The sequence below is a fragment of the Oryx dammah genome, unplaced genomic scaffold (genome assembly GCF_014754425.2).
Source record: "Oryx dammah isolate SB20612 unplaced genomic scaffold, SCBI_Odam_1.1 HiC_scaffold_17, whole genome shotgun sequence".
Taxonomy (NCBI): domain Eukaryota; kingdom Metazoa; phylum Chordata; class Mammalia; order Artiodactyla; family Bovidae; genus Oryx; species Oryx dammah.
This window is the reverse complement of record NW_024070201.1, coordinates 51891059-51910855: the sequence shown is the minus strand read 5'-3', so window position 1 is coordinate 51910855 and position 19797 is coordinate 51891059. Positions and strand designations below refer to the sequence as shown.

General features: G+C 38.9%; 1 protein-coding gene across 1 annotated transcript in view; it reads right to left on the bottom strand.

Annotated features, from left to right (window-relative positions):
- RNF169 (ring finger protein 169) overlaps nt 1-19797 on the bottom strand; it is an 87591-nt gene that overhangs the window by 1772 nt on the left and 66022 nt on the right. The window contains exon 5 of the mRNA XM_040258822.1: nt 367-466. Within this exon, the coding sequence (XP_040114756.1) occupies nt 367-466 (100 nt within the window). The remainder of the gene's footprint in view (nt 1-366; nt 467-19797) is intronic.

Sequence of the window (19797 nt, the reverse complement as noted above, 5' to 3'; positions counted from 1 at the left end):
GAGAAGGGTAAGAAAAGAGATAAAGGGTGATAACAAGTCTAAGAAATGTAGAAAATCCCTCATTTAGAGTGCACCCACCATTTAGAGAAATTCCTACACATGAAACAAATAATGAGATTAAAAACCTTTATGAAAAAACCTCATCTAGAATTTTGAAGTAGGTTTTTCTAGGAGGCCTCATTCTACTTATCTTGCTACTAATTCAAACTCTCTTCCTTCACATCTGCTTTGTAAAATTCTCCAACATAATGAGTTTGCCTAGGATCCACTGTGCCTCTTCTCATCTGAAATCGTTCTCTTGTGGCCACGTGCAGGAGGCTATGGGACGGGACGAGAGAGCCCAAGAAGCCTGTGTCCAAGGTCTACCTTGGCTTTGCTGGTTGGGGCTGCTCTGAGTCTGCTCTTTGCTCTGTCCTGACCGGTGTCACTGCAGCTCTGACTCCTTTCCATCTTGGAATTTAGGTTCCTAAAAGAGAATAAAGACAAATCGTCAACCGTAGCCTGTGACTGCTAAGGAAAAAAAAGATGACAATCTCATCTGTGCTTTCAAAGCTATGCCGCTATAACAGAAAATGTATTAATTAACAAAATAATTCTAAGAACAAATCCTGTCCAAAGAGAGAGTTCCCCAGAGAGGACATCTGGTTTAAGTCCTTGTTTCCAAACTTAGATCCTGCCTAAATAACACAAGACCTATGGCTATTTCACTCATGCTTAGAAAAATGTAGGGACACCTCACCTTCCTTCATAGAATGGATAGAGGTCCAGTGGATAAGAATCTGCCTTCCAATGCAGGGGATGCAGGTTTGATCCCCCTTCAGGGAACTAAGATCTCACATGCCTCAGGGCAACTAAGCCCATGTACTGCAACAAGAAGTCCATGCTCCCCAAGAGAAGCCCCTGTGTGCTGCAACTAGAGAAAGCCCACGCACTGCAAGCAAGAGCCAGTGCAGCCAAAAAATAACTTTTAAAAATAATAGTAATTTTAAAAATAGGATGGATACAATATTAAATCACCTTTAGAAAGATTTTTTTTTCCCTTTGCTTAGGCCTAGACCGCTTCTCAAGCAATCTAAATCACCCATGAAACAAATATTTAAGTACTTATAAAACACCTAGCAATGCACTAGATTCCCATGTAGGGAGTAAAAATTAAATATACTCTCTCCCTTAATCTACTACATTTAAGCTTCCAAAGGCCTACATCCTGGTGATTAAGAGGTTTCAAGATCACAAGATTTGTCTTGTGCATTATATTATGATTTTACAATGCAAACCAAAAACCAAAGTAGCTGTATTATAACACTGATCTTACTGGGTAACAGCTCTACTCAACAAGCATTTAACATACACTTACTATATGCCAGTCACCTATGAGCATTATCTGGGCACTGGAAATACAAAAAAGAATGAGGTACAGTCTAGGTCTTCAAGGAATCAGAGTCCAGTGGAGCAGACAAATAATTCAATATAACACAGTTAAATGGTACAGTGAAAAATTATGCCTTATAATTTTGCCTAATAATGGCATAAAAGTTATTAATTAATTACGTGGGATGGAGTGAGAACAGGGTTGGAAAAGCCTTCAGTGGCATATGTATTTTGAAGGATAAATAAGAATTTACCAGAAGACAAGGTGGACACGTAGCCATGCAGATGATCCCAAACAGAAATTATTTCCTTGAGTGATTTTACTTGGCTCTGGAATGGAATAGTCATATCTACTCTTTTGAGCAAAAGATTTAAAATTTTATGATAGCAGATTAGTTAAGAGAAAACTTATAAAGGAGGTAATGAGGTACATGTTCTCTCTCAATTTGGGACCAGACTGTTGTTCCATGTTTAGTTCTAACAGTTGCTTCTTGAGCTGTATACAGATTTCTCAGGAGGCAGGTAAGGTGGTCTGATATTCCATTTCTTGAAGAATTTTCCACGGTTTATTATGATCCACACAGTCAAAGGCTTTGGCATAGTCACTAAAGCAGAAGTAGATGTTTTTCTGGAACTCTCTTGCTTTTTCGATGATCCAACGGATGTTAGCAATTTGATCTCTGATTCCTCTGCCTTTTCAAAATCCAGCTTGGACATCCGAAGTTCTTGGTTCATGTACTGTTAAAGCCTGGCTTGGAGAATTTTGAGCATTACTTTGCTAGCATGTGAGGTGAGAGCAGTTGTGCAGTAGTTTTAGCATTCTTTGGCATTGCCTTTTTTTGAGATCGGAATGAAAACTGAACTTTTCCAGTCCTGTGGCCACTGCTGAGTTTTCCAAATTTGCTGGTGTACTGAATGCAGCCCTTTCACAGCATCATCTTTTAGGATTTGAAAGAGCTCAACTGGAATTCCATCATTTCCGCTAGCTTTGTTCATAGTGATGCTTCCTAAGGCCCACTTGACTTTGCATTCCAGGATGTCTGGCTCCAGGTGGGTGATCACACCATCGTGGCTGTCTGGGTCATGATCTTTTTTGTATAGTTCTTTGTATTCTTGCCACCTCTTCTTAATATCTTCTGCTTCTGTTAGGTCCATACCATTTCTGTCCTTTATAGTGCCCATCTTTGCATGAAATGTTCCCTTGGTATCTCTAATTTTCTTGAAGAAATCTGTCTTTCCCATTCTATTGTTTTCCTCTGTTTCTTTGCATTGATCACTTAGGAAGCCTTTCTTATCTCTCCTTGCTATTCTTTGGAACTCTGCATTCAGATGTATGTATCTTTCCTTTTCTCCTTTGACTTTTGCTTCTTTTCTCAGCTATTTCCAAGGCCTCCTCAGACAACCGTTTTGCCTTTTCGCATTTCTTTTTCTTGGTGATGGTCTTGATCACTGTCTCCTGTACAATGTCACAAACCTTGGTCCATAGTTCTTCAGGAACTCTGTGTATCAGATCTAATTCCTTGAATCTATTTGTCACTCCCACTTCATAACTGTAAGGGATTTGATTTACGTCATACCTGAATGGTCTAGTAGTTTTCCCTACTTTCTTCAATTTGAGCCTGAATTTTGCAATAGGGAGTTCATGATCTGAGCCACAGTCATCTCCCAGTCTTGTTTTTGCTGATTGTATAGAGCTTCTCCATCTTTGGCTGCAAAGAATATAATCAATCTGATTTCATTGTTGACCATCTGGTGATGTCCATGTGTAGAGTCTTCTCTTGTGTTGTTGGAAGAGGGTGTTTGCTATGACCAGTGCGTTCTCTTTGCAAAACTCTGTTAAGTCTTTGCCCTGCTTCATTTTGTACTCCAAGGCCAAACTTGCTTATTACTCCAGGTTATCTCTTGACTTCCTACTTTTGCATTCCAGTCCCCTATGATGAAAAGGACATCTTCAGGGAGGCCTGGCATGCTGCAGTCCATGGGGTTGCAAAGAGTCGAACATGACTGAGCGATTGAACTGAACTAGAAGGTCTTATAGGTCTTCATAGAAGCATTCAACTTCAGCTTCTTTGGCATTAGTGGTGGGGGCATAGACTTCGATTACTGTGATACTGCATGGTTTGCCTTGGAAACAAACAGAGATCATTCTGTCGTTTTTGAGATTGCACCCATGTACCGCATTTTGGACTCTTCTGTTGACTATGAGGACTACTCCGTTTCTTCTAAGGGATTCTTGCCCACAGTAGTAGATATAATGGTTACCTGAGTTCAATTCACCCATTCTAGTCCGTTTTAGTGCACTGATTCCTAAAATGGCGATGTTCACTCTTGCCATCTCCTGTTTGACCACTTCCAATTTACCTTGTTTCATGGACCTAACATTTCGGGTCCTTATGCAATACTGTTCTTTACAGCATTGGACTTTACTTCCATCACCAGTCACATCCACAATTGGCTGTTGTTTTTGCTTTGGCTCAGCATCTTCATTCTTTCTGGAGCTATTTATTGGGCACCTACTGACCTGTGGAGTTCATCTTTCAGTGTCATATCTTTTTGCCTTTTCATACTGTTTATGGGGTTCTCAAGGCAAGAATACTGAGGTGTTTTGCCATTCCCTTCTCCTGGTTAAACTTACTTATAACTATTCTGTTTTTGTTTGTGTGTTTGTGCCACTGCAAATAAAATTGCTCTAATTATATTTTCACAGTGTTCACTGCTAATATAAAAAAATGCAACTGATTTTTGTGTGGTGATCTTGCATCCTGCAACTTTCCTAAATTTGTTTATTAGCTCTAATAGTTTTCTCATGAATTCCTTAGGATTTTCTATGAATAATACCATAACATCTGTGAACAAGGATGTGAAAGGAAGAATACATGCTCCTTTGCAATCAGGATGCTCTTCTTTTCTTTCACAGTTTTACTGAGCTATGTTTGACATATATTGTATAAGTTTAAGGTGTACAAAGTGTTGGCATTTGATACACACATATTGTGAAAGGATTCCATAGTGAGGTTAGTAACACCTCCATCACCTTACGTAATTTCCATTTATTTTGAGGGGTGAAGAACATTTAAGACCTGCTCTCTTAGCAGCTTTCAAACACATAAATACTGTATCGTTAAGTATAATCTCCACACTGTACATTAGATGCCTAGAACCTATTCACCTTAGAATTGGAAATTTATACCCTGTGACCAACATTTCCCCATTTACTCCACCTTCTGCCAACCACCATTATACTCTGTTTTTATGAGTTTGGCTTTTAAAGATTCCATATGTAATTGACATACAATATTGTCTTTCTCTCTGACTTAACTTTGCTTAGCGCAGTGCCCTCAAGGTCCATCCACACTGTTGAAAATGGCAGAATTTTCTTATTTCTCCTATCTGACTAATATTATATATACATCTATGTATCTCACATTCTCTTTACCCATTCATCCATGGACAGACACTTACAGACTGTTTCCATGTCTCGGCTATTATGGATAATGATGCAGTGAATCTGGCAGTGCGGATAGCTCTTGGAGATTCTGACTTCATTTCTTTGTGTATATGCCCAGAAGTGGAACGGCTGGGTCATATGGTACTTCAGTGTTTGCTTTTGAATTATATATGTACCTTATTTTGGATATTAATCCCTTATCAGATATATGATTTGCAAATATTTTCTCCCATTCTATAGGTCGCCTATTCATTTTGTTGACTGTTTCTTTTGCTGCGCAGAAGCTTTTTAGTTTGATACAGTCCCACTGACGTTTGCTTTTGTTGCTTAGTGTCATCTCCGAAACATGATTGCCAGACAATGTTAAGGAGCTTTCTCTCTATGCTTTCTTTTAGGAGTTTTACACATTCAGGTCTTATTGGTTAAAAGTTTAATTTATTTCAGTTAATTTTTATGAATGATATAAAATAGAGGCCCAATTTCATTTTTTTGCCTGCAATTTTCCAGTTTTTCCCAGCACCATTTATTAAAGAGACCATCCTTTCTCCACTGAGTTTATTTAGGCTATCTTGTCTCATATTCAGTTCAGTTCAGTTGCTCAGCCATGTCGAACTCTTTGCAACCCCATGAATTGCTGCACGTCAGGCCTCCCTGTCCATCACCAACTCCCGGAGTTCACTCAGACTCAGGTCCATCGAGTCAGTGATGCCATCCAGCCATCTCATCCTCGGTCGTCCCCTTCTCCTCCTGCCCCCAATCCCTCCCAGCATCAGAGTCTTTTCCAATGAGTCAACTCTTCACATGAGGTGGCCAAAGTACTGGAGTTTCAGCTTTAGCGTCATTCCTTCCAAAGAAATCCCAGGGTCGATCTCCTTCAGAATGGACTGGTTGGATCTCCTTGCAGTCCAAGGGACTCTCAAGAAGTCTTCTCCAACACCACAGTTCAAAAGCATTAATTCTTCGGTGCTCAGCTTTCTTCACAGTCCAACTCTCACATCCACACATGACTACTGGAAAAACCATAGCCTTGACTAGACGGACCTTTCTTGGTAATGTCTCTGCTTTTCAATATGCTGCCTAGGTTGGTCATAACTTTCCTTCCAAGGAGTAAGCATCTTTTAATTTCATCGCTGCAATCACCATCTGCAGTAACTTTGGAGCCCCAAAAAATAAAGTCTGACACTGTTTCCACTGTTTCCCCATCTATTTCCCATGAAGTGATGGGACCAGATGCCATGATCTTAGTTTTCTGAATGCTGAGCTTTAAGCCAACTTTTTCACCCTCCTCTTTCACTTTCATCAAGAGGCTTTTTAAGTTCCTCTTCACTTTCTGCCATAAGGGTGGTGTCATCTGCATATCTGAGGTTATTGATATTTCCCCCACAATCCTGATTCCAGCTTGTGCTTCTTCCAGCCCAGTGTTTCTCATGATATACTCTGCATATACGTTAAATAAGCAGGGTGACAATATACAGCCTTGACGTACTCCTTTTCCTATTTGGAACCAGTCTGTTATTCCATGTCCAGTTCTAACTGTTGCTTCCTGACCTGCATATAGGTTTCTCAAGAGGCAGGTCAGGTGGTCTGGTATTCCCATCTCTTTCAGAATTTTCCACAGTTTATTGTGATCCACATAGTCAAAGGCTTTGGCATAGTCAATAAAGCAGAAATAGATGTTTTTCTGGAACTCTCTTCCTTTTTCCATGATCCAGCAGATGTTGGCAATTTGATCTCTGGTTCCTCTGCCTTTTCTAAAACCAGCTTGAACAAATGGAAGTTCATGGTACACGTATTGCTGAAGCCTGACTTGGAGAATTTTGAGCATTACTTTACTAGCGTGTGAGATGAGTGCAATTGTGTGGCAGTTTGAGCATTCTCTGGCATTGCCTTTCTTTGGGATTGGAATAAAAACTGACCTTTTCCAGTCCTGTGGCCACTGCTGAGTTTCCGAAATTTGCTGGCATATTGACTGCAGCACTTTCACAGCATTATCTTTCAGGATTTGAAACAGCTCAACTGGAATTCCATCACCTCTACTAGCTTTGTTCGTAGTGATGCTTTCTAAGGCCCACTTGACTTCACATTCCAGGATGTCTGGCTCTAGGTGAGTGATCACACCATCGTGATTATCTTGGTCTTGAAGCTCTTCTTTGTACAGTTCTTCTGTGTATTCTTGCCACCTCTTCTTAATATCTTCTGCTTCTGTTAGGTCCATACCATTTCTGTCCTTTATCAAGCCCATCTTTGCTTGAAATGTTCCCTTGGTATCTCTAATTTTCTTGAAGCGATCTCTAGTCTTTCCCATTCTGTCGTTTTCCTCTATTTGATCGCTGAGGAAGGCTTTCTTATCTCTTCTTGCTATTCTTTGGAACTCTGCATTCAGATGCTTGTATCTTTCCTTTTCTCCTTTGCTTTTCGCTTCTCTTCTTTTCACAGCTATTTGTAAGGCCTCCCCAGACAGCCATTTTGCTTTTTTGCATTTCTTTTCCATGGGGATGGTCTTGATCCCTGTCTCCTGTACAATGTCAGGAACCTCAGTCCATAGTTCATTAGGCACTCTATCTATCAGATCTAGTCCCTTAAATCTATTTCTCACTTCCACTGTATAATCATAAGGGATTTGATGTAGGTCATACCTGAATGGTCTAGTGGTTTTCCCTACTTTCTTCAATTTAAGTCTGAATTTGGTGATAAGGAGTTCATGATCTGAGCCACAGTCAGCTCCCGGTCTTGTTTTTGTTGACTGTATAGAGCTTCTCCATCTTTGGCTGCAAAGAATATAATCAATCTGATTTCAGTGTTGACCATCTGGCGATGTCCATGTGTAGAGTCTTCTCTTGTGTTGTTGGAAGAGGGTGTTTGCTATGACCAGTGCATTTTCTTGGCAAAGCTCTATTAGTCTTTGCCCTGCTTCATTCTGTACTCCAAGGCCAAATTTGCCTGTTACCCCAGGTGTTTCTTGACTTCCTACTTTTGCATTCCAGTCCCCTATAATGAAAAGGACATCTTTTTTGGGTGTTAGTTCTAAAAGGTCTTGTTGGTCTTCACAGAACCATTCAACTTCAGCTTCTTCAGCATTACTGGCTGGGGCATAGACTTGGATTACTGTGATACTGAACGGTTTGCCTTGGAAACGAACAGAGATCATTCTGTCATTTTTGAGATTGCATCCAAGTACTGCAATTCAGACTCTCTTGTTGACCATGATGGCTACTCCATTTCTTCTAAGGGATTCCTGCCCACAGTAGTAGATATAATGGTCATCTGAGTTAAATTCACCCATTCCAGTCGATTTTTAGTTCGCTGATTCCTAGAATGTCGATGTTCACTCTTGCCATCTCTTGTTTGACCACTTCCAATTTGCCTTGATTCATGGACCTGGCATTCCAGGTTCCTATGCAATACTGCTCTTTACAGCATCGGATCTTGCTTCTGTCACCAGTCACATCCACAGCTGGGTATTGTTTTTGCTTTGGCTCCATCCCTTCATTCTTTCTGGAGTTATTTCTCCACTGATCTCCAGTAGCATACTGGGCACCTACTGATTTGAGGAGTTCCTCTTTCAGTATACTATCATTTTGCCTTTTCATACTGTTCATGGGGTTCTCAAGGCAAGAATACTGAATTACTTTGCCATTCCCTTCTCCAGTGGACCACATTCTGTCAGACCTCTCCATGACCCGCCCGTCTTGGGTGGCCCCCAAGACGGCATGGCTTAGTTTCACTGAGTTAGACAAGGCTGTGGTCCTAGTGTGATTAGATTGACTAGTTTTCTGTGATTATGGTTTCAGTGTGTCTGCCCTCTGATGCCCAGATGATATAAGATGATATCATCATAAACAAGAACAATTTTACTTCTTCCTTTCCAATTTGGATGCCTTTTATTTGTTTTTCTTCCTTGACTGCTACAGTTGGGACTTCTAGTACTATACTGAATAGGAGTGGTGAGAGTGGGCACCCTTGTTTTGCACCTGTTCATAGAAGAAAATCTTTCAACCTTTCATTCATGAGTATGTTAGCTGTGGGCTTGTCATATATGGCCTGTATTAGTATGTTCCTTCTATACCCAGTTTGTCGAGAGTTTTTATCATGAAAGGATATTTGTATTTTGTTGAACACTTTTTCTGCATTAAGATCTTACAATTTTCATCTTTCATTCTATCAATGTGGTATATCATGTTTATTGATTTACCTGTGTTGAACCACCCTTGTGACCCAAGGGTAAGACCAGTTGATCATAGTGTGTGAATCTTCCAATGTGTTGCTGAATTCAGTTTGTTAATAGTTTGTTTGGAATATTTAATCAGGGATATTGACCTCTAGTTTTCTTTTCTTATAGTATCTTTATTTGGCTTTGGTATCAGGGTAATGCTGGGTTCGTAAAGTGAGTTAGGGAGTGTTCCCTCCCCTACGGTTTTTTGGAAAAGTTAGAGAAGGGTCAGCATATTAATTCTTTAAATGTTTGGTAGAATTCACCAGGGAAACCATCTGGTCCTGAGTTTTTCTTTGTTGGGAAGTATTTTACTACTGATTCAATTTCATTACTCATTATTTGTCTATTCAGATTTTTGATTTCTTAATTCAATCTTGGTAGGTTGCATGTTTTTAAAAATTCATCCATCTCTTCTAGGTAATCTAATTTGTTGGCATATAACTGTTCACAGTAGTTTTTTGGGATCCTTTGTACTACTGTGGGATCAAGTGTGATGTCTCCTCTCACATTTCTTTTTTTTTTTTTTTGTCTTTTCCCCCTTAATTAGCCTAACTAAAAGTTTAGTAATTTTTTTCTCTTCAAAATATCAGCTCTTGGTTTCACTGGTCTTTGCAATTGTTTTCCTGGTCTCCGTTTATTTCTGCTCTCAGTTCAGTTCAGTTCAGTCACTCAGTCGTGTCCAACTCTTTGTGACCCCATGAATTGCAGCATGCCAGGCCTCCCTGTCCATCACCATCTCCTGGAGTTCACTCAGACTCACGTGCATCGAGTTTGTTATTTCCTTCCTTCTGCAATCTTAGGCTTAATTTGCTCTTCTTTTTCTAGTTCCTAGAGGTATAAAGTTAGATTGTTTATTTGAGCTCTTTCTTTTTCTTAATAGGTCTTCCCTGGTGACTCCATCAGTAAAGAGTCAGCCTGCAATGTGGGAGAGTAGGGTTTAGTGCCTGAGTTGGAAAGATCCCCTGGAGAAGGAAATGGCAGTCCACCCCAGTATTCTTGCCTGGAGAATTCCATGGACAGAAGAGCCTGGTGGGTTACAGTCCACGGACTCACAAAGAGTTGGACACAACTGAGTGACTAATGCTTTCACACTATATACTTCCCTCTCAGAACTGCTTTCGGTGCATCCCATGCGTTTTGGTATGCTGTGTTTCCACTTTTGCTTCTTTCAAGGTATTTTTTATTTCTCTTTTAATTTCTTCTTTGGCTAACAGGTTGTTCAGGAGCATGCAGTTTATTTCCCTTTATTTGTGAATTTTCCAGTTTTCCTCCTCTTATTCATTTTGAGTTTTATACCATTCTGGTCAGAAAAGATACTACGTATGATTTCAACCTTCTTAAATTTGCTGACCTGCTTTGGGACTTGTATGATCTATCCTACAGAATGTTCCATATGCAGTTGAGAAGAATGTGTATTCTGTTGTTGGGTAGAATGTTCTATATATGTCTGTTTGGCTCATTTGGGCTAAAATATAGTTCAGTTCCAACATTTCCTTATTGATTTGCTGTCTGGGTGAGCTATCCATTGTTGAAAGTAGAGTGCTAGAGTCCTCTACTAATATTTGTATTGTTGTCAATTTCTCCCTTTGGATGTTAGTATTTGCTTAAAATATTTAGGTGCTCCAATTTTGGGTGCATATATTATATATTTATTATTATTTTATCTTCTTGATGAATTGACCCCTTTTTCATTATATAATGCCTTTTTGTCTGCTCTTACCATTTTTGGCTTAAAGTCCATTCTCTTCCCACTTTGGTTTTCATTTGTATACAGTATCTTTTCCCATCCTTTTCATTTATAGCCTACCTGTATCAGCAGAGCTGAAATAAGCCTCTTGTAGGCAGTATATAGTTGAGTCTTGTTTCTTTATTCAACTTGCCACTATATGTCTTGTGATTGGAGAATATAATGCATTTACAGTTAGAGTAATTATTGATAAGTAAAGATTTACAATGCCATCTTAGTCAGTTCCTAGTAGTTCTGTACTTCTCCTTCTCCTTTAGCCTTCTCTTGTGGCCTGCCTTTGTGAACTGATAATTTTCTATAAAAGTATGCTTTGACGTCTTTGTATTTTTTGTGAATTTACTGTAGGTTTTTGCTTTGTGGTTATCATGAGGCCTACAAAAACACAGATATGAGAGTCTATTTTATGCCTGCTAACAACTTATCTTCGATCACATACAAAACTTCATGCTTTTACTCTCCTCCATTTTGTTTCTGATGTCACAAAACACTTTATGTCTTTTTATATTGTGTATTCATCAATAAATTAGTTTAGCAATAGTTATTTTTCAACACTCTTGTCCTTTTAACATTTATACTAGAGTTACGTGGTTAACTGAGAACGTCCCAGGTGGCTCGGTGGTCAGTGATTGGTGAGGACAGCCCGCCTGCCAACACAGGAGATGCAGATTCGATCCCTGGGTCGGGAAGATCCCCTGGAGAAGGCAATGGCACCCACTCCAGTACTCTTGCCTGGAGAATCCCATGGACGGAGGAGCCTGGCGGGCTGCAGTCCACGGGGTCACAAAGCATCAGACACAACTTAGTGACTAAACAATAACAATAAATGTTAACACATCACCATGTTACATTATTATTCTTAACCCTAACCCCTCCCAGCTAGTGACTGTTCTAATGTTTAGATCAGAAAATCTCTACAATGATAGTTCTATCAAAGGGGCAGAGAGGGGTGTTCCCTTGGTAACTAATGAGCCAACCTGACATCAGTTTTCTTTATAATTAATAACCTCCCTCTCTCTCTGGTTGTGAAGATCACTGCCGTGTCCTGCCCGCTGTCTGCTGCACACAGTGGGATGTCACTCAAGTACCTTGCTTCAGACATGGAAGATCCCTCTTTAATCCCATTAAACTACTGATGTCTATATTACTGCCTCTGGGCTCTTTCTTTAGTCTTGAGGCAGGGCAAATACAGGCTTGCAGACCTACAGGGTACAGCTCAACAGACACTGGGAGCATGCACAGGGAGCTGGCCACAGGGTCAGAGCATTTGTGAATGAGGCATGTGGAACGATGGGAGTGCCCACTGGCCAATGGGGAGGAGGCACAGGAGAGGTATCCCCAGTGGCTTGTGGGTGATGTCTGTAATGCAATTAGTAAGAGCTTCATCTCTTTGAAACTCTCTGGAGTCCTATCTACTGCTTTCCTAACCTCTTCCTTCTGCTCAGTCATAGAGCTCATGATTCAGTACCCTGGTTGAGGCAGAAGAGAAATGGGCTTCATCTACAGTTGGAGCCTTTTAATTAGAGTTTATTTACATTTAATGTAATTACCGATAAGGAAGGACTTCTGCCACTTTTCTATTTGTTTTCTACATGTCTTACACCATTTTTATTCCATAATGCCTCTAATAATGCCTTCTTTTGTATTAGATATCTCCTACTATAACCATTTTGATTTTCTTCTTATTTCTTTAACCATATGTGTTATTTTCTTAGTGGTTGTCCCAGGGATTACAATTAATATCTTATTTGAAAACAATATTTCAAATTAACGCCAACTCAATTTCAGTAGCATATATACGCTTTTTTCCTATATAACTATACTCCCTCAATGTTGTTATTATCACATGAAGGTCACAAAAATCATGAGTGTGAAAATATTGTGGAAACTATCAACATAATATATAGATATTATTATTGCAGTATTTGGTCAGGTTAAGAGGCTTCAATGCTGGCTGAGAACAGTCAGCAGTAAACTTGATAGTGTTCCTAAGATTTAAGAGCTCAAACAATACCTTTGCTAAAAAAAAACCAGAGAAGTAATTACACCTCCCACCTTTGTGCACATTCATTTCTATATTCCCGAGCCCTAACAAGTACCTGAAACACAGTGGATATATTTAATAAATTTCTTATAAGTAAATAAAAATATGTACAGAAATACCTATGACCTCCTTAAGGAAAGGAGAGAAAACCTCAATATTTATTAGGAATCTATTATCTCTCAGGTATTGTATGTTTTAAATATATTATATCTCATTTAAACCATACAGAAACCCTGTAAATCAGCATCCCCAATTTTATAGACAAAGAACTGAAGGAAGTGATTTTTTTTCCAGGTCACACATGAATCTCCAAAATTCTAAGGCATGTGCTCTTTCTACCTCGGCATACTGATCTTACAGTCTGCTCTATTCTGCCACAGAACAGATCCAGCACATCTAGGGAAGTTCTCTTTTCCAAACACATAATGAAGTCATAAACAAGAGAAAGCAGCATTGTCTGAAAGGTTACTAGCTTAAAATTTCCACTGCCAAGGGACCAGATGGTTTCTGGGATGTCTCATTAAGCTAAAAATACCCACAACCACAGTGAGTCTGACTTGCAAACAAAGAAAAGGAGGAGCAGCCAGTGTCAACATGCAGCTGGAAAGCTAGAAGATTTAATGCTTATGAAACACTGCTTAAAGGGTTTTCAAATGGTAATACATGATATAAAACATGAGATAGCTCATGTTATTAATTGCTTACTCATCACTCTCTCTCACATACCCATACCACATTAGTTTCTTCCCCCCCCACAAACACTATTTTCTTAATCAAACTCTCAGGCCTGGCAGAGCTGAGTCCCACCAAGAAGCTGAAGGCAAGAGAGGATCCTCCTCCCGGCCCCTAACCTGGATATGTGAGGCCCCTCACCCCAACACATACATACTTAGATAAAAGCAGAAGCAGCTTCCTAGGGCCCAACTGTAGCTGCCATGCACCCAGAAATGAGTAAGATTTTGTTACAACCCTTCCCTTGAATATTTATTATTGGGTTATCTGCCTTGTGTACACTAGCATTCTTTTTTTTTAAGGGTACAATTTAATGGTTTAAGTATATTCACAGAGTTATTTAACCATTACCACAATTTTAGAACATTTCCATCACCTCATAAAGAAACCTCATACCCTTTAGCTATCACTCCTAAAACCCCGCTTCTCCTCCAGCACTAAGCAACCACTGATCCACTTTCTGTCTATATGTATTTGCCTGCTACGGACATACACTAGTATTTGTTTGCTGATGGATGGAACCATTGTTTCCACAGCTATATTTCAAAAGTAATGCAAAAGGATTTGAATTCAAATCCTCAAACAACAGGATAATTGGGCAGCTTCTTACCCAACTCTATACAACTTTGTGGTTTTTTAGAACAAAGTGAAATTGAAAGCGAAGTCGCTCAGTCGTGCCTGACTCTTTGCGACCCCATGGATAGTAGCCTGCACCAAGCTCCTCTGTCCATGGGATTTTCAAGGCAAGAGTACTGGAGTGGGTTGCCATTTCCTTCTCCAGGGAATCTTCCCAACCCAGGGATTGAACCCCGGTCTCTCACGTTGTAGACAGACGCTTTACCATCTGAGCCACCAGGGAAGTCCTTTTTAGAACAAGACAACGTATAAATTATTTAAACAAACAGAAAGAAGGAAGCTCTCTGTTACAGAGGTAGATCATTTCAAGACAAAGATCTAACTGCAGAGTCTTTTGTCATAGGATTCTGACGATGATTTGCTAGAAAGAGCACAGGTTTGTGGAGTCAAGAGAGACCTGAGTTCCAGTTTCATCTCTGTCACTTTATTGAGGTGAGAAGTTCTAGGGTGAACTGCTTAATCTCTTTGAACTGCATTTACCTTAGCTGAAAAATAAGAATGTTAGAAATCTTACAGGATTAATGTAGAAGCTAAAGGAAATGAGGTATGTAAAGTACTGAATACGGTAGGAAGCCCTGGGAGAAAGCTAGTTCCCTGATGCTACTTGTCACCATCCTGCCATATCCCTCTGAAAACCACCAGTATATTCCTATTGTAGTATGACAGAGAGATTCAGTTCAGTTCAGTCTTTGCTACCCCTTGAACTGCAGCACGCCAGGCTTCCCTGTCCATCACCAACTCCCAGCGCTTACTCAAACTCATGTCTGTTGAGTTGGTGATGCCATCCAATCATCTCATCCTCTGTCGTCCCCTTCTCCTGCCTTCAATCTTTCCCACCATCAGGGTCTTTTTCAAGGAGTCAGTTCTTTGCATCAGGTGGCCAAAGTATTGGAGTTTCAGCTTCAGCATCAGTCTTTCCAATGAATATTCAGGACTTATTTCCTTTAGGATGGACTGGTTGGATCTCCTTGAAGTCCAAGGGACTCTCAAGAGTCTTCTCCAACAACACAGTTCAAAAGCATCAATTCTTCGGCATTCAACTTTCTTTACAGTCCAACTCTTACATCCATATATGACTACTGGAAAAATGATAGCTTTGACTAGACGGACCTTTGTTGGCAAAGTAATGTCTCTGCTTTTTAATATGCTGTCTAGGTTGATCATAACTCTTCTTCCAAGGAGTAAGCGTCTTTTAATTTCATAGCTGCAGTCACCATCTGCAGTGATTTTGAAGCCCCCAAAAATAGTGTCTGTCACTATTTTCACTGTTTCCCCATCTATTTGCCATGAAGTAGTGGAACTGGATGCCATGATCTTAGTTTTCTGAAATGTTGAGCTTTAAGCCACTCTCCTCTTTCACTTTCATCAAGAGGCTCTTTAGTTCTTTGCTTTCTGCCATAAGTGTGGTATCATCTGCATATCTGAGGTTATTGATATTTCTTCTGGACAGAGAGATTACTGACACCTCTAAAACCTGCTACTTAAGTTCCACATCACTTCTCCATAGGCTATCTTTCTTTTCCAACTGGAGCTGCCATGCCTACATGAAATCCATACTTTTAGCAAGATTTGTCCTCTTAACCAGTTCATCTACTTGATTTCTGTTCTTTTATCCCTCCCCCAACACACACACACACACACACACGCACATGCACACATACACACACGATCTGCCCTAGACCATCATTAAGCCTTGTGGTTTCTTTTAAATCACTACCTCAGTTTTCTCTCATAGTCTCCTTTCCCTGACAGTTATTGTTTGGACTATTCCCCACATATAACTTGCTATATCCTATCCTGAGATTTTTACAGAACCCACCAACTGCCCTTACCCCTTCCATTTCATGCCCTGGCCACATTTCTTCCACCCTTTAAAACCCTAGTTTAAGCCACTTCTAGATACTTCAATCTTAGAGGTGAAAAGAATCAAATCATTCAGTGAAATCCCCTGCCCAGCAAGCAAAAAGTAGGGCCTAACGACCTGTATTTTACATAAATGATACAGAATGTGGTCAACTGATTTTACTCAAGCTCACACTACTGTTTCCCTAAAACCTCCCGAGGCTGACTTCTCCATCCTCACACCTCCCTGGCTTGTCTCTTTTCATCAGTTCTAAAGTTAGTCCTCCAGTATCACATCGTTTATGGGTCTGGTATCTGTCAGCTCAAAGAGTTCATATTGTCATGTGTTTATTTTAAAAATGAGGAACAAGTCAGGATAGTTTGATTCATCCCAACACTAACTGGGCATGCAGTAATTATGAGTGAGTCAGGAGTCACTCTCTGTCTCTATCTCTTCTTACACACACACCTTACAGGAAGCACAGACACTACAAGCCTCTTTTGCTGAGCCCTACTCTGAACCACAAACTCAGGCTTAAAGTATAGGAACATTAGCAAACAAAATAATGTAGTTAATTTCTACTTAATTAAGGTTTAATTATGACTTGGTGCAATACAGACTTTTCTCTTACAGAATCTATAAAGGGATCCCCATAAGCTACTGCTAATGCATTAAAGAGAGAAGCTAACTTTATAGTATAAAAGCTTTATCAGTGTGGTCACTAGATTCCCCCCACCCAAATCCCGTATTAATCTTATAGAATCTAAACAACAGCCACCAGCCAATCTGTTTCCTCCACAACTCCCAGAGTCCTCTTTCCTAGAGACCCTGCAAGTTTGACAATTCTGACAAAAAGCCTCCTTTAACCCACCCACGGGCACAAAGACCTATATCATTAAGCATTTCACAAGTATTTACTGAGCCTCTCCTGTGTGTCAGGTACTGTACTAAGTATTGTGAATATAATGGCAAACAAGATTTTTGTCACTGCTTGCAAAGGATTTAAAGTCTAGTGGGAAAGTGACTTTAGAAGGGATTTTATAAAAATCGGGATCTAAAAAAAGGTCAAGGGGGACAAAAGAGTACAGTGGAAAGAGAGAAGAAATCTAATTCATCGTCCTTCTATTCCAGCAGTCTAAGATTTGCCAAGCCATGTTTTCTTGCTGGCCTTTAGTCTTTTCACTCTGAAACAAAGGAATTAGATAAGACAATATTTATGATCCTTTTCAGCTCTGGGTTCTAAAATAAAATACAAAATAGTGGCGGCAATACTCACTGAAGACTTAACATATGCCAGAAATCTCACTAGGCACCGTTTGCTTAACCTACAGTTTTGCACAGCAGTACTGGCAATACTGCCTCACTTTCCTTTTTTCATTTTTTAAACTGGAAGGAGGATAGATGGTTTGACTATATTTTTTTTAATGGTTATACCCTATTTCCCAAGTAGAAGTTTAAGTGATTTACAGTAAAAATATGTAAAAACTGAGCCTTAATAAAGATCACATTAAGTAATAAATATGAGAAGAGTATACCAAATGTTATTTTAAAAAATTATATGCCATGTTGTAAGGCCATGATGACTGAACTAAAAACTCTGCCATAATCCTAAACTTCTTGACAGTCAAAGCACAGAGGAAAATGGAACTGGACATGTAGCTCTTAGAAAAGACACTGGCTGAACAGAGAAAGTTTTTCCAGATTGAACTTTTAGTATAACTTGCAATCAGGTTTTTTTTTTGATTCTTCAAGTGGTAAAGAGGGTATGAGGAATGAAGGGAAATAAATTTAAATGAACAACAAACCAGTTTTTCAGATATCTAAAATAAGACCTTAACTTTATAATTTATATCTTATGGTTCAAGTTATTAAATCTTTTCAATTCACATATATTTGATGATTAACTTAGAGATGACCCTGAGTTAACTATTACTCTACCTGCCTGTTTGAAAGAAGCTTCATTTTCAAAGAGCTATAGGACTTTATTAATAGTGTAGCAAAACATTCTTTGTTTTGAATGTTTCAAATGCAAATAGTCTGAGCTGCTCTCGCAAGATATAGCCAGAATCTACTGATGGACTTCTTCCAAAATAACCATCCTACCAGGCCTACTTGCTCTTACCTCCATGCTTCTGGGCTTAAGAAAGAAAAGTTTATAGAGTAGATAAGTAAAATAAACACAGATTAATTTGATTTAAATACAGATGTTAAAAAAAATGTTAAAACTTTTACAAATGAATTCTCGTTAGGAAACAAACTTGCAGAGAAAACCTGTTCTTTAGCTGTTGCTTACCAGATAGAAAAAAATGTATTTGAAATATTCCCAAACTATTACCAATGCTAATTCCTTTTTACTTGTGCCAAAACATATAACATAAAAGTTACCATTTTAACCATTTTACGTTCAGAGGCACACTGTGATGCAACCATCACCATGCTAATTCTTTTCTAATATATCCATAAACCTCCTCTCAGTGTCAGCACTAACTCCACACTAGTTTCCTAAATAACATCTAAAATTGAAACAATATTTTCTTAACTAAGAAATAAAACATGTTGACTAAATAAGAGATGCAGTGCACAGTATTACCATAATAGATTTTCCAACCTAAAGTTTCCATGACATCAACAAATCATTTCCTAAAAAGATAACTGTACCAATCATATCCAATTAATTTTTTTTTCAATTGTACTAGTAATTGAACTCAGCCCACAACCTTGTATATTTGTAGGAAAATGCTGAAATTCACAAGTGTATAATATGACTATAAACATCTCATAACAATAAAATGTTAAATGAATATTTTCCTATAAATTAAGCCCATTGTGACTCAACGTTACAAACTACGAGAAAAGATGAGCCAAGGAGCAGGAAAAGAAGATGTACTACAGATATTCCAGAGCCACACATAATCAGAAGCACTCCCCTTGGTATACAGACTTTACATTTTGCCCTTCAGAGAAGAATTTTCAAAGTTCCTTGCTAAGCATTTCTAACTAACAACATATTAACCTTCTAATCACTTTAAAAGAATGAATTACAAGGGCAGAGATCAGAACTGGTAATAAGCAGTTCACCTATACAATGTCTACTCCAATTAATTGGGGCAATTTGGCCTTGACATCATATTTGGGTTTTAATAAAATTTCCTTTTTTTCCAAGTAATTTCAAATGAAGAGATACTGACTAACTGCAGATTGCCAAGAGCAACATTATTTTGTTTCAGGGGAAATTTATTGTAACTTGATTGGAATTAATGATATGATCTTTTTCTCTTTTTCAGTAGATCTCTCTAAAAATCATTAAGATATATCTGCTATAAATGGGAAAAAGTTCTATATATACATTCTGCAGCTGACAATTCTTAGTCAAGCAATCTTGAATTTTTTAACTTTACAGAGCATTTATATTTCAAGCACATATGCACAAAGCAAGAGTTTCATCATCATCATAAATGGTAAAGTACACTGGCTTACACATTATATACTGGGTCCTTATTATATCAGTCAAACTTCAGTGGCTGTAATACAGTGGCCATTCAACAAATTTCAAATGAATGAATAAATAGTTTAGGAAACAGCCTTCCTGGAAGGAGTTACCATCACCCAGAGAAAGGAAGGCATTTAAGGGAAGGAGAAGTTTAGTGAATTTTACTCACAGAAATACTCAACATTCTGTAATAATCTATATGGGAAAAGAATCTGAAAAAGAATGAATATATGTATAACTGAATCACTTTGCTGTATACTTGAAATGAACACAACA